At 36.2% G+C, this 15,016-nt stretch overlaps 1 protein-coding gene across 2 annotated transcripts; it reads right to left on the bottom strand.

Annotated features, from left to right (window-relative positions):
• Positions 1-5,518: 5,518 nt before the first annotated feature.
• On the bottom strand, positions 5,519-13,345 carry gmfb (glia maturation factor, beta). Of its 2 annotated transcripts, none has more exons than XM_088648256.1 (8): positions 13,175-13,345; positions 12,306-12,425; positions 10,460-10,556; positions 9,290-9,339; positions 9,105-9,154; positions 8,704-8,786; positions 7,485-7,558; positions 5,519-6,834 (listed from the first exon to the last, which is right to left on the bottom strand). In XM_088648256.1, the coding sequence occupies exons 1-8, from the start codon at positions 13,340-13,342 to the stop codon at positions 6,763-6,765; spliced, it is 714 nt and encodes a 237-aa protein (XP_088504382.1). In that variant the 5' UTR covers positions 13,343-13,345; the 3' UTR covers positions 5,519-6,762. The 2 variants fall into 2 exon arrangements, with proteins under 2 accessions (XP_088504382.1, XP_088504383.1); XM_088648257.1 differs by lacking the exon at positions 13,175-13,345 and adding an exon at positions 12,590-12,715.
• Between the last annotated feature and the right edge of the window lie 1,671 nt (positions 13,346-15,016).

Genomic DNA, 15,016 nt, shown 5'->3' with positions numbered 1-15,016 from the left:
TTTTGCACTTCGTGCCCAAGGGTTCAGTTTATACAGACAGTACCGCATCGACCTTGTTCTGATTTTTTAAATAACTTTATAGTAAACTAACTGTTAAAGTAACATTTGGATGTGTAAACCTTTGCAAGTAACTGTTGACATGAGCAGTTTCAGAATCCGCATGGCAATTCACCGATAATTATGGACACAATTCGTCTTATGAATATATATGTACATACTGTAAATATGTGTGCAACTAAAAAATATGCCATATTCACCCGTTTGTCAGTAATTTGGCGTCCACAAAGTAATTGTATCTTTAGCACTTTCAGCCATTGTTGTGCACAATTAGAGGCCCTTTGCAAAGGGACACAATTTTAAACAAGTGAACGGTAAATGATTTAATCCGTGTATGTATGGTCCTTTGTTGAATTCATTTCAAAACAGTCACGCAAGTACAAGCTATGCTAGTTATAATTGGTTATTAGGCCAAGTACCCTAATTTATCAACAATTTTGCCTATACACTTTACTGATTATGGTAACATTACTAATAGTGTTGTTAGTGAAGCTCCTGCAGTTTGAATGTTCTTCTTACATTTGTAGATATGCTAATGTGATCTTCTTGTATTAAACGTGTGAAAAACTACTGTTAAATACACAAACTGTAATGCACAGTTTCAATTTTATTTTTGCATTTAGTTACATCATTTGTACAGAACAAGGCAACAAACATGTTTCACATACTCAGGTGTTATTATCCCATTATAAACATTTTCACAGACTAAATTTCACTGGGTGGAGAGACGTCTTCGTCATACATAAAGCTGGGTGGAATTAATAGTAATAATACAGCACGTCATGTCATGAAGCACAAAGTTATTTTAAAGGTGCAAAATGTGTACATAAAACTTGTTCCAAAACACAGAGTTCTTAGGCAACAGATTAATAAAATTAAACACATCAGAAAGAAAGCTGTTCATGTGCTTAGGAATGCAGATCACACCATATATACCCGTGTGTAATTCACCTTTTATTTTAAAACCTTGTTTCACGGCTGACCTCAAAGGGTCACTCATAAAGAAAATCAGTTTTTTTATTTACTTAAATCAGTGATAATGATCATTTTTAAAAGATTAAAGACAGTGGCAGAAATAAGTAAAAACATTGCAATTTAGGGTGAATAACTCCAATTGCAATGTAATGCACCACAGTTTAAACATAATTCCGACTAAATCTGGTAATTAAATCAAAACCTTCTTACATGGCTTCAGGACAAACACAGACAAGTGTTGGTGCATCACATCTTCCGGCAATTGTATTCACTAATTCACTAATTGTCAGAGTTTGTTAAACTACGCTGATCTGACAATAGTTCTTCTTACTGCAAATCCATTAGATGTCTAGAGGGTTACAGAAGTATCCATACAAGTCTTCAAAAACACAATTATTGCAGATACTTCAGTTGTTGAAGAAATTACATTTTATAACTGCAGAACACGGTTCCTAATACCGAAATAATAATAACAAACCACAATTATCACTTAATAATTAAACATTTCTAATATTAATATACCTGTAATAAGCATGCAAGTAATCATAAGTGTGAGTTCCTAGCAGGTTATTAACACTTCTTCGACTAGTCTGTTGATTTAATACAGGGTATAAGGGGTGTACAGATGGAATTTGAAGCCCCTAAGTTTAAAAAATGCCAAAGTAATATTTGGTAGGAACTACTAGCTCCTTAAGTGTTTGGACTCTAAGAAAAATCAATTGAAAATGATTGTGTAGTTTTGTAAAGTATTTCTTACTTAACACATTAGTGAATAACACTAACTGAGATGGGGGGTGCCATGATGCTATTACTAGCATTTTAAGCTATAAAAGGAATGTGTGTCTAGATGTCTCGTGCAATTTCTGTATAATTCAAGCACATGTATTTCCATACTGGCACAATTACTGTATATTAGTTGCTGTCATCCATGAAGTTACTGTATATACATTGTGTATATAATCAAGTATACACACAGGTATATACAGCAGGTAATTGCAATGTTTAAACAGTTATTTTTTTTAAATGAAAAAATATCCATAATCTTTGGAAGATCACAAAACAATTATTTTCACAATTCTTAACTGTGTTGTATGTCAGTCTTGTGGAAGGCATAATCAAACCAATGAAAGGGGCTGAAAAACATCTATATTTTAAAACATTTTTAGTCTTTTATCTCTTTTAAAAATACACCTTGACTCAAGTAATTTTTAAAACCTATTTGTGGAAATCATAGAATGTTCCAATTACTTCAGTTTTTTGCTCATCTGTTATTTTGTTGTTCCTTGATAAGATCAGATTTGTTGCTCAAAAACCCTTTCTAGTATAACAAAGAAAAAATGTGATAGCGTGGTCCTGATAAATCAGTTATTACCACCTCCGTTCTGCTGTCCATTACTGCTTATATCAAATTAGCTGCAGAATCAAATATTCAATTTGACCTTTTTAATTATTTTCCAGTACTTTACAAGAAAAAAAGAGCATGTGCTGTATAACTCTGGTAAAGGCTTAATTCATAATTTAAGATGAAATTACTCTTCATTTGCAAAGCCATAAATCTTTCATTAAAATTGGAAAAAAATGGCTTAATCTAGTCCAATCTATTTTTGGGGGGCAAAGAAACAAGTGTCACGTCAAATGAAGAAAAAAGCACTCTTGATTACGAGGCTTTTTCAGTTTTTAAAAACACATACTTTTAACTTGCATATTCTGTCATTCCACAATCACATAGCAATCATCTCTAGGTGCTACTCATGAGAGGCTTTACCCTCGACCAGCAAATTCCTTATGACATCCACCTTCACGCAAACAGCAGATCTAATTTTGCATGATTAAAATCAGCGCCAGAAAAGAAAGTAAACTCTATAATCTATACTCTATCCAATTCAGGTGTAGGATTTAAGGATATAATTCCATGTAAATCAACTAATGTTATTCTGACTAGTCTTCATTCCAGTGGAGTCAAATGTTTCAGAGGTTTCTAGCATTAGTCCGAAAAACCTACAAAAAGATTCCATAAGAAAAAACCCTCAAAGCTGGTCCTGACATAGGGTTAGATTTTTCATACTCAATGCCTTGCAAAACTGTGGTCCAGTTTGTTCTTATTTAGCCTTGCTGTCACTATGCGTCCGTCACTAACTGCAGCTGCAGAAGAATACAAAAAGCAGGTCTTTAATATGGAAATCGAGAGGTAGTTATCATGCTGTCATCCCCCGGATACTTTTCTCTCAAATTGTCACCCTATAAGATGATCAAGACGATACAAAATAAGTAGTAAATCATTCTCCATACCAAAATAGGAGCCCTGTACAATACTAACAAGGGCTGCTTTTAGTAATTCTTAAATTAAGTTTTATAATTTTATTATTATTCAATGCATCACCACTGCCTGGTCTTTTTTCCACAGTACTCCTATGGATTGCTGTAAGCAGAGGGTTCATGAGAATTAACTAGATGCTGCTAAAAGCATTGATGCTTGGGAAAAGCATTAGAACAGTAATATACAGCTCTTCCCGAAGCTTTCCAAGTTCTTTCACATACATGTTTGAACAACAGGCAGATCTGGTTAACACACACTCACATTCTTCCAGTTTTTAGAAGTTCACAGTTACAATAAAGCAATTATCTGGTCCAGAAACTAATATTGTATGGGCAACACATCTTATGGAACAATCTGATCACTTACTGACAGGCCATTGACCATAGAAATGCATTCCTGTACGGAAAAGTTCCTAGAGCTCCAGTTAATGTCCTAGATGCTAAAAGCTACGAATGTTTTTTATTTAGACTTTAGACTTATGAAAATATTCGAAATAAGCCATTTTTTCACATTTCATTCCACTGGATAATAAATGTGCTATACTGTATGCATATAATTTCAAAGTAAAATGAATAGCAACAGCATTTGCTGTAAGTATATACATCATCATAAAGGGACAGTCATAGAACATTGAACTTCTATTTGTCTCAACAGTTAATTAAATCTTTAAGTATTTCAATTTAGAGTCAATTTTATTAATACTGTAAAACATCCCATCTTCGGATTTTGGCAAGTATTAAGACACTTTTTGTATACTCTTTTGGCTTGATCATTTTAAACTGGGCGATTAGTATTATTTTGAATCTGTTTACTCTTAATAGCCTAATGGCACATCATTAATTTATTTGTAATTCTGCCTTATAAAATAGAAAAATAACTACTATATAGCAACCTGAAGCAATAATATCATCCAATATACTGAAAAAGTTAAATTTTTGAAGGTCCCTTTTCTTTCTGCCAACAAATTTACTAAGACATTAGAAAGTTTAACCTGGTAAAATAATCATATTCTATATAGAATAGTTTGTTAAAGATTAGTTTGAAAAGGTAAAAAACATGTCAAATCTTGTTTATAGGAATTTGCAAAAAAGGCTAGTATTCTCACAATCTAACACCTTCCCCAAACAAATTAAAAACAGAAAACACTTATTTGGGTAGAAGGTGCTATAACTGTGCCCCACACAAAGCACGGCTGTGGAAAACTCCTTTTAGAAGCGTAAACTTTGTTTAGATTTCCCTGCAATACAGTATCTAGGTACGTAAATAACATGTAATTAACTTTAATTTGCTTTGTGGCTCTCAATAGTGTAGCAGAAGCTGGTTAATATACAGTACAATTACAGAAACATAATATTGATTTTAACATTACAAAAAATAGAACTGATAACTCCATCTTTTCATCTTCATAGATTAAAAACATACTGTACCAAACAACATTTACTGGTAAGAACATGGAATACTGGTATTCCAGCACCTCCCAAGGGTTGGAATGATAAAATCCCCTATACAACTTTGCCACTACCAATGGCACTTCAGCCCCTAACTCCACCCAAAATCCAGCTCTAGACTTCATGCAATTTCAACTTTACCAATAAATTCAAATAAGAACAGACTTATCAAAGAAGACATGCGACTGTGAATCAAAGCACGTTTGTCCTAACACTGCTAAAATGTCATTGGAGGCTTTGTAGAGAAATACTTTGCATTCAATTTAAATTAAGGAATATGCTTTGCATCCAAGGGGGATTTAGGGCTGTGGTAAGGTGAGGGTTATAGTTCCAGGAATGTTGGAGTTCCTGGAAAAAAAATAAAATAAAAAAATAGGATTTGTGTTTGTTCTGGAAATGTTTTATGGATTAAATTGGGCAATCTTGATTTTTTTTTGACTGGGTATAGGTTTAGTACTGTATTTTCCAATCAAGATTTTCAAGCTGAATTTACATCTGTCCTAAAATTTCAAATGAAAATCAATCTGGACCTAATGCTCTTGTAATTCAAACTTTTAAATCTAAATCAGCACACAGTTTAGCAGTATTTAAAACGCCAACCCAAAAATCCTAAGAAGCAACAGTTTGACAGCAAAATAACAGAATTAAATGCATAAAAAAATAGCACAACACGACAGTTAATTTTCTCGGCCTAACAGTTACTAAACAAAGAATGCAAACATTTTATATAGCAAACGTTTTTATTTGAAAACAAACCTGCCCTGTGCCAATAGCTGAAGGTTACAAAAAATCACCCTCACTCCTTTTTATCTCCATTTTTAATTCAAGCTGGTAAAGGGTATATCACTTCTTCGGAGCAGGTACAGAGTGGATGTTGTTAAATGAAACGAAAGGATTGTTTAATTTACCAGAGAGTGATCAGAAATTCAGAGAGCAGTGTGTGTCTGTTTTAAACCTATTGGGCCTTGCCTCCCCAAAGACACAAACAAACAAATCTATTTCCTTTAAAATGTGCTACTTTTTTCTTACATCCTGTGACTTGGGACTCCCTACTGCCACTATAAACTTAATTATCCAACTTCTTCCAGTATGTTGAAGTGACCGGCTAACAATCTGTCCCCAACTTCTAATGCCTCTCTAAACAACTATAATTTTTTCCACGTTCTGAGGGCAGCGGACAGGAATATATCTGTTTTTTTAGAACCACTCACTCCATTCACCATTCCAAAAAAATGAAGTTTACAGATATCAATAAACTCCACAAAATTAATATCATTGGTCACACGTATATTACTGGGTCTTCACAGAATCGGGATTTGTGTGCCCAGAGCTTTGACCATTAATTCCTACATCAGTGTTAATTCTATAATTTAGTTTGGTAAAAAACAAACCTTATTAGTAATTAATAAAATATTTTGTTTGATGAGTCATGATAGTAAAAAAAAAACATAGGAAAATTATTTTGGAAAAACAAGTTAAAGAAGAATAAAAAAAGACCCAAGTGGCATCAGTTTTTGTATTTTTTCTAACCAGACAGGGAATGAAGAAGATCTTTTTTGGTCTCAGAGGAGGGAAAAAAAGTGACCCTTAACCAACCTGCACTTTTCCAGTCTCTATGGTACCACAACCTTTAGATGGAGTGAAATATTAAAAATCTGCAAAGGTTAATATGATTTTCTCATTTAAAAGGCAAGTGGCAGTGGTTTATTAAATAAAGTTGCAATGCCTTCCAGTTCTGACATCATTCTATTCTGAAACCTATCATTAAAAAACAAAAGCACTCTTACATTTCTGCTGTCACTTTAAAGATGAGCAGAGTGCAAATACAAGAGACTGGAATACAGGGCACTGTGGTCACACACAAATATGGAAAAGATGCAGTCAGACACTGGCTATGGTATTTTCTTCCTTCAATAACACGCATACTGCCACTGTTATCTCCATGTCAAGCTATGCAAGGGACCTCTAACGGAAGAATCCCAGTTTTTCCCGAAGCCATTCCTCTGTCAGGTCCTCCGTGTTCCGAATTTCAAACACCTGGAAAACAAAAATTAAATATTCACAGAGAAATGTTCCGAAGCTCATAGCTCAATATGTATTACTGGAACCTCAAAAATGTCAGCCAGAAACTCCCAGGCTTATTTACAGATTTAATTTACTACTACTGTACATGCTCATAACTGCATGAGGCCATCCATCCATCTTCTACCCATTTCATCCAATACAGGGTTGTGAGGAAGCTGGAGTCTATCCCAGCAAACGAGAGGCATAAGACAGGATACGGTCTGTCCATCACAGGGTGCATACAGACTCAAACGCGCACACGCACTGTAGACTTTTTCACCATTTTGTTTTGAGATTGTCATTCTTGCTGAATTTTGAAACTGTAAAATCGAAAATGCTGGAGTTTGATGGAAATCAGATTTTTTTTAAAAATGATCCTCATAGTTCCTTTTAAATTATTTATAAATTAAAAAATACGTTTCCAGAACCACTATATTGCAACAAAATGACTTGAGTTTTAACAAAGCTGTGTGAGACTTCCACAGTCACAAATTACTAAGAATGGTTTAGGTCTTCCTTATCTGCCACCAGCATGTTCATGCTTCTTCAAAATGTAATTTATTAACCACAACATAAATTAATCCACAAGAAGGAACCTGACTATATGAAATGTAACAACCCACCTTGGTCAGCTCCACTGTCTGAACTAGTTTGTTTTTGCTTCCTGCGTACATCATCTGCTGCTCAGGCCTGCACCCTGAAACAAGACAGAAATATTACTTACCTTTCCTTAAGTAAACCAGTAATCACCTTGGAAAATGCTGCAAGAGGTCGCGACTGAACCATTAGTTTCCTAGCCACTTTCTCAGATATAAATACAAAATATACCTCTAATGCCACTGCACAGACACCCACTTCACGTACAAAAGGTTCTCTAAAAGTACATTATGTAAATTATAGATTGTCGCAAATCCTAGGAGTCGGTCTTTGAAGGACACACTAAAATAGGCCATCAGAAAAAGGACAGTTACAAACAAAAAAAGAGGTCATTTGGCCCACCTAGCCTGTTTAGTAGTTAGTAGCTTATAGATCCGAGGATCTCCTCCAGCTGTTATTGAGGGAAGCCAGGGTATCGGTTTCAACAACGTGGACGAGTAGCTTGTTCCATACTCCCACAACCTTTTGAGTAAGGAAGTGCCTTCTGTTCTTGGTTTTACAAGTACTGCTACATAGTTTTCACTAGCATCTTCTATCTCGTGTTTCACTTTTGATTCTGAGTCCACAGAGCTGGAGCTGACTTTGTAAATGCCTGTGATGATCTGGAACATGAGGTCCCCTCACAATCTTCTCCGTTCAAGAAGATCCGGTTCTTTCAGCCTGTCAGTGTAGATCCCTGCCCTTAATCCAAGAATGTACTGTATCTGGTTGCTCATCCCTGGACAGATTCCAGAGCAGGAACATCTTTTCTAGGACGTGGTGGTGACCACAATAATATACAATATTTTAAATGTGGGCCTTACTAGTGAAGTATACTGGACCCATTATAACTAAGGGGTACACAAGATCGTATGCAGCACCATGCAGTACCAATTTATTGCTGAAAGCTCATCTCATGAAATGAAGCCTTGTAAAGTAGTGTTTTTCTTTCCCCCCACACAATTCATCTACCAATAGACACTAATGTCATCTACAGGAAGCTTTTGTTTTAAGTTCTGTTAAGCTATCCACTCCAGTGTAGTGCCACAACACAGTTTCCAATGTTCACCGATTGTTTAAATAATAGAGTAGGTAGTCTAGGAACTGCAGTGTGACAGGGTCTGTAACCGAGGTGAACTATAGAGTTTTACACATTTTATCAACCTGATCAGTTTTTAGGTATATTATTTTAAAATGTGTACTTACCAACTGGGCTGGAAAAAATGAAGCAGAGAGGGTAAGAAACACGCCCATCATCGTGTTGGTATTTATAGCTGTATACAACAAATGTGGTCAGTGTTAAGGGCAAAAGAAGGTTTCAAGCAAAAATCTATTAATTTTGAACAGAGACTGAAAATACATATGTAATTCTGTTTACCAGTTAAAGTTCAAAACAAATAAGTTTACACTAACTGAAAATCTGACAGGTCATTCTGCAAATAGTACAAAATTTAGCTAAATTATCCTGTTCATTTATCCCACTCTTCAAACAATATATGGCACACTCCTAGGTTTCCGAACACCCTGTGTAAAGCACTCAAATCAAACAGGAAACAAAAGGACAATCCCACTGTTCTTAACCACTTTACTCAAATATCAAAGGATATCTGGGCTGTCTCTCAGGAAGTTCATCCTTCAGGTCATCTGGAGAAATATCCTGATAGGAAAGACAAAATCAGAAATATAAAAACAGCCTTTGCTCTTGGACTCCGTCTTTACCAGGAACCCAGAAGTGCTGAGAATATAGACGGTAGATTTAGAGTCCTCTTTTAAAATTCGTTCTAGAACTCACCTCATGTTCTTCATCCAAAATGACAAGTTGTCTGTCTTTGTCAATCTTCACTGGGAAGAAAAAAAAAAGCACCAGATGTGAGCCAACTGTATGTAAGAGATCTGCAAACGTAGGCTACATTTCACTACAGAATGCAAAAGGAAAGCATTTCAAGATCTAGAATGCCTGTATTCCAAATTCATCTTCCAAAGTACCTTTGCTGGGCCTTCAAGAGCCTTCATTCACAGTCAGGTTTATAGCACTTTTCTTTTAACTCATACCACATCACTTTTCGATATTGTGCTCAAGTGATGCGAGAGTTCCAACAGGAGGAAAACAATAGGTGTAAAGGCCAAAAACAACACTGATTTACATGTGTAAAAGAATTGTTTTCCATTCCAAGTACAGGACAATGCATAAAATTCAGAATATTTTCTGAATAATTTAGGATCCTTTCACTTGATTAATGATCAATACTTTTAGAAGAACTGTACACCGCGCCTCAAAAAGATTACACTATTTGTCAGTTTCCTAGTACGCCTTGACCAGTAAAAGCATCTTTATAAGACGCACGTTTTGAAGCATTTGGGATATCAACATTTTAATTTTTCAACGTGCACCTTCCTGGGTTTTACTCAGCTTTAAGACCTTTCCCCGAGTTTGACTCATTTTCGGACCCTGCCATACAGGACAACATCTTGGACATACTGCAGATGCCAACCCATTCCAGAGTACACACACACATACTCACTAACACACTTATTAGTGGGTAGCATGTCTTTAGACTTCAGTAGGAATCTAGAAAACATGGGTTTTCTGTGGGATACACGGATTACAAGCCTGAAACCCAGGACTTGCAAGTCAGTAGTTCTAATTGCTGTGCCACCTCTCTGATCATCACAGTAGCAGTTTCAGTTGAGCACAAAGTACATCCAGATAAAAGGTCACTCTGGCAAATGAAGAGTGAAGGTGGGAGGTTAACTGAATCCTTTTCTTTCCAGATGATATTGGAATATGGAAGGAACTGTCTTAACAGTGATGCTAATTTTAAAAATAACACAGACCATCAGATTAAAAGCATAATTATATAATTCTACCTTATAGAGTTCTTAGGCAATAGAAACTTCACAGCTACACAACATTATTAGTGCAGACACACTGGCCAGTTCAATACACTGTACCCCAACTTACTAATAATGGCAGCATTGTTGGTTTCTTTCCGGAATCGAAACTTCCTCAGCTTTTCTACTAACTCTTCATCAACATCACACACAACCAGTGACTCACTCTGCAAAGAAGGTGAAACAAACAGCGATTGGAGTTATGAGATTCATTTTGTTATACATGTATTTAAGGAATGCTTTAGATCAGAGGTCTCATTTCTAACCTTGCTCTTACTAAAATTCCAATAGTGGTATTCTATTAAAATAATATGAAATACATAATTTCCCCCTATTTAGAAGAGGAATGGATGGACAGTTAATTTGTATATACCCGCCCAGCATCTAATGTACAGTGTAAGATATGGATGTCCATTAGTTTCTCTAACTTAACATAAGTTAACTGTTGACACAGCTTTTTCTAGCATCATACAGCATATTGCTCCACAATTGAAACTGCAGAACTTCTTTAAAAGTTTCTGTGTCCTACATGCATGGCTGTAATTTACAGTCAAAGATTTAAGTGGATAGAATAAATTGGACATGAAGAAAAAAAAACATTTTCAATCAAAGTTTATCAAATGCACAACAATACAGCATGCAGCAGTAGTTGCTGGCAATGAAATGTATTTTCTATGAGCTCACCTGGGGGGGTGAAAATCACAAAATTAAGGTTACATTGTGAGTTAAACAGAATATTCCTAAAAAATGCATTTAATACAGTAAAATTAAATATAACAGTCGCTAGAAAACCCTCCATTCTCTTAATGCAACACGGCATTAAAGATGCATTTGTGATCAGTGTAACCACTTCTCCTGGGACATTGTGGCTAACAAGATTACATTTTTATTTTTAAAGCAGGAATATTGCAGCTATTCCATTCGAACATCACAGATGATGAATCTGTGTTCAGTGTGTTCCACTGAAATAATCATACCTGGTCTAATGAAGGCTGAAAGGATGTTTAAGTCCACAACAAACCTTTCCCCTGTCGTCACAAACCCCGTCGTCCTCGTCTTTCTAATTCGGCTGTTCATCACAGAGCACACGCGCCCTCTGTCTCATTTAAAAAGTGAATCCCTATAAATGTGCCCTTACATTTACAATTACATTTGAGAAAACACAACTGGTTAAAATAAATTCAATATTTAAGTTTTAGCTAATATTTCTAAGCATCGTCACCCTGCCTAGGAATGTAGTTTTACACTATTTAGCGATCTACACTACACAGTACTCAATACTTTATACAATGTTCAGACTTAACCAGCGAATAATGTGAAGAGTATTTTTAAAATAACCTTTAATAACCAGTTAAGTCTGCATTTAGTGTAACTAGAGCATTATAATATCTGATTCTCAGTTCCTACTCCCACACAATGAAGACATGAGAACTTGAACTGGAAAAGAATGAATGACATAATACAGACACTGAACCCTACAGTATACAGTATGTAAAAGAAACAGGGCGATACAGCAGGAGAGAAGATCACGCGGAATTATCAATGGGTGCCTGGCCAAAAAAAACAAACAATAAGCGTAAAAAGATGTGGTGATGAACAGTGAGGGAAATGCCGGTAGGATATTAGGATAATACGCTTTTAAATAAGTTTTAAACTCTGTTCATCTCAAAATATACCTGAATACACTATAGACTGACATGCTGCAACACATCACAATGGGTGGAACTGCATTTTTTTTCATTTGGTATATATATATAAATGGACAAACCAACTCCAAACAGTCGACTGCATTCCTCGACCACACAGAAAAATCGTTCTTGCTAACGAGCTATGCGTATAAAGGGGTTAATTTTTTTAAAACCAAATGCAATATATGCACTTAAAACGCTGTTTTGCCAACCAGCATAAACACTTACCATTTTTCCCTGAAGCGCAGGCTCGAAAACTGTCTGGACACTCCTGGATATTTTTTCCTCTCGTCTCGTGACTTCTCCTCTAGCCAATCGCGCTGGGCGTTTTCCGGGCAGTGACGTCCCCTGGAAACAGCGGAAAAGGAGATGTCTAATCACCTTTCTGCATTTGCAATTTCCCCTCTGCGCTCCCCTCCCACAGGAGATTTGCGGGTAGATGGGAAGAAAAAATAGGACAATTACTGCAGATAGGGTGCAAAATGTTATTGGATTCCCTTTCGGTATCGTACCCACGAATTCGCCTTCTACAGTTACATTTCGTTAGAGCGAGGCGTCTGTCATAGCACGAACGAAATGAGGAAAAAAACCAACAGACGGCGTACTGGAGACCAGCTGCCAGTGTTTATCCGCCCCCTTAATGAGTAATGTTTTGTAATCTGGCAAGAATGTGTCCTTGTTTCTCGTAAACATATTTTGTTTTCTTCAAGGCAAAATAATATTTAGGGTTCGTAACACAATAACATAAGATATCATGACTTGATGCGTATCTATGTAAATAGAAGAAATACTCTTCTGTCCTAGGCAGAGCACTTCCAAGGCAGCAGGAATATGAAGATAGGTTACACTCAATTGAATAACTCATATTGTGCATGCCTGTGTACTGTATAAATCAATCACAGTTACTGCGAATGAACTTGTTGCCGTCCTAGGTTTACAGCAGCACCTCCTGAGCTTGGTGAAGCCTGTGGTGTCTTCAGCTGCTTCTGGGGGGGGGGGGAGATCTCAGCCCACAAAGTGTGCAGCATGATCACAGGCTTGAATCACATCTACACTGGCCTTGTGAAGCCATCAACCAGGATGGTGAAAGTACGTACAGTAGGTCCTGTGGATTCCCTTTGTCTGCCTCCTGCGATGCAGCTGTTTGGTGAGCTGCCCGACTGGGCTGAGCCCTGTTCCTTGTGGTTCAGCAGCTGCAAAGACCACGTGATCAGAAGCAGACACTCACCCCCAGCTCTCCTTTCCTTTTGCATTAGTACAATCATCAACACAGAGACAACAAATAAAGGAACAAGTAATAGGTTTCTTCCATGCTGACAAGAGAAGAGAAAAAACACAACGTTTCGGCTGTGAAGCCTTCCACACACCTGAAGAAGGCTTCACAGCCGAAACGTTGTGTTTTCTCTCTTCTCTTTTCAGCATGGAATAAACCTATTACTTGTTCCTTTGCAGACTACGTATGCTGACGCAGCAACACATCTGAACTACGACAGAAAATAAAATTTAGTTTGCCAACGTCATTGTTCCTGTCAACTCTGTTGTTCCTGGCTCATCCGCACTTGTGTTGTCAGTCAGTGAGACTGAGCAGAAATGTGAAGTAACACAACACTCCTCTTACACACTTCCACCTGTTCCTCTTTTTTCAAAGCGAATGAGCAATGACTGTGAATTCCTGAGGCCTCAATTTCACAAAGTGAGGCCTGCGTTACAACCCAATAAATTAGGTCGATGTTGCAAAGTAGACTTTGGTCTTGATGTAACTTGCTTCTTTATGTATTTCAAGATGTGAGGAATGTTTGAACTCTATGGGTTAGCTTTGCAAATTTAGGCTACCTTGCCTAAATCAGCTGCAAGTTGCCAAAAAAGGTAGGTCTGTGACCTTCCTGATGACTGTACTAAAAACCTTGTTATAGCTTTGGATTTCTTAATTAAATACAACTTACTCTGATACAAAATAAAATCTTTATGCTGCTGTTGTAATTACTGGGTTGTAATCTGAATCTGAGTACTCATTTAATGCAGGTCTTTATGTAGATTCATCCTGCAAACCCTGACCATCCAAAAGTTTCATATTTACTTCCATAATAATTTTCTTCTGGTAGTTATTTGTAATGTTGAACTTTTTTCAACAGTAAAGCTACAGTAATCATTATCACTAACTCTTCTGGGAGCATTAGCTAATATTCTGGAGGATGTAAACATGAATATAGCTAGTTCATGATATATTTTTCTTGTTGACTTGTTCCGTGTTGAATGTAAAACTGTCAATCAGACTTTAACTGCTAAATAAAGCAAAATATACCAGTTCGTAAAAAAAGACCCTCTTTATTCCATGAAACTGTTCATTTGTCCTAATTTGTATGGCAGGCCTATGGTATACAGTATGTTGCACTAATGATCAAATTATCATTAAAGACGTCTGAATATAAAAAAATGTCTTCACCATTATCAGTACCATGAACAATAATATGACGTTAATTGTATTGTAATTTTTTTATTAATGAGAGCTATTTGGTGTTTTCTATTACGTACTGTGATTTAAATTGTTTAATGACAGTCCTATGGCACTTATTAGTAAATTATAACTGTATGACCAATTATTATTCCCATTTCTGTTGATCTAAAGAACATGCAATAATGTTCTGGTTTCAGATTATTTAAAACTGTTTATACCGCATTATTTCTGCTTTTAGTTGCAAAAGGACCCTCAATTTTACTACAAAATAAAAACAACTCAATAATATAGGTTGTCTTTTTGCCTTTTTTTAATAGGGCAGATAAGATAGTGCAGTACTGCGACCTGGAATCATATACAGTACCAGTAATTCGCTTTTCTTTGTCTTAACAATAATTTCCAGGGGTATGCGTAGACATGAAGGGAAACGCGTGTTTTGCTAATAACTAACTAATACAAACTACAAACGACCTGATGCAATATA

Source organism: Lepisosteus platostomus, chromosome 10 (genome assembly GCF_059453375.1).
Source record: "Lepisosteus platostomus isolate fLepPlt1 chromosome 10, fLepPlt1.hap1, whole genome shotgun sequence".
NCBI lineage: Eukaryota > Metazoa > Chordata > Actinopteri > Semionotiformes > Lepisosteidae > Lepisosteus > Lepisosteus platostomus.
The sequence above is the reverse complement of the archived record's forward strand: the minus strand, read 5'-3'. Positions and strand labels throughout refer to the sequence as shown.

Excerpts from the sequence above, each read along its gene's own strand:
- gmfb (XM_088648256.1), bottom strand. The coding sequence starts at position 13,342 with ATGATTGTACTAATGCAAAAGGAAAGGAGAGCTGGGGGTGAGTGTCTG. Across the intron at positions 10,557-12,305 it reads CTGCGCTTCAGGGAAAAATG|AGTGAGTCACTGGTTGTGTG; the intron begins GTAAGTGTTTAT and ends CCTTCTTTGCAG. Across the intron at positions 9,155-9,289 it reads TTTTGGATGAAGAACATGAG|GATATTTCTCCAGATGACCT; the intron begins GTGAGTTCTAGA and ends CTTTCCTATCAG.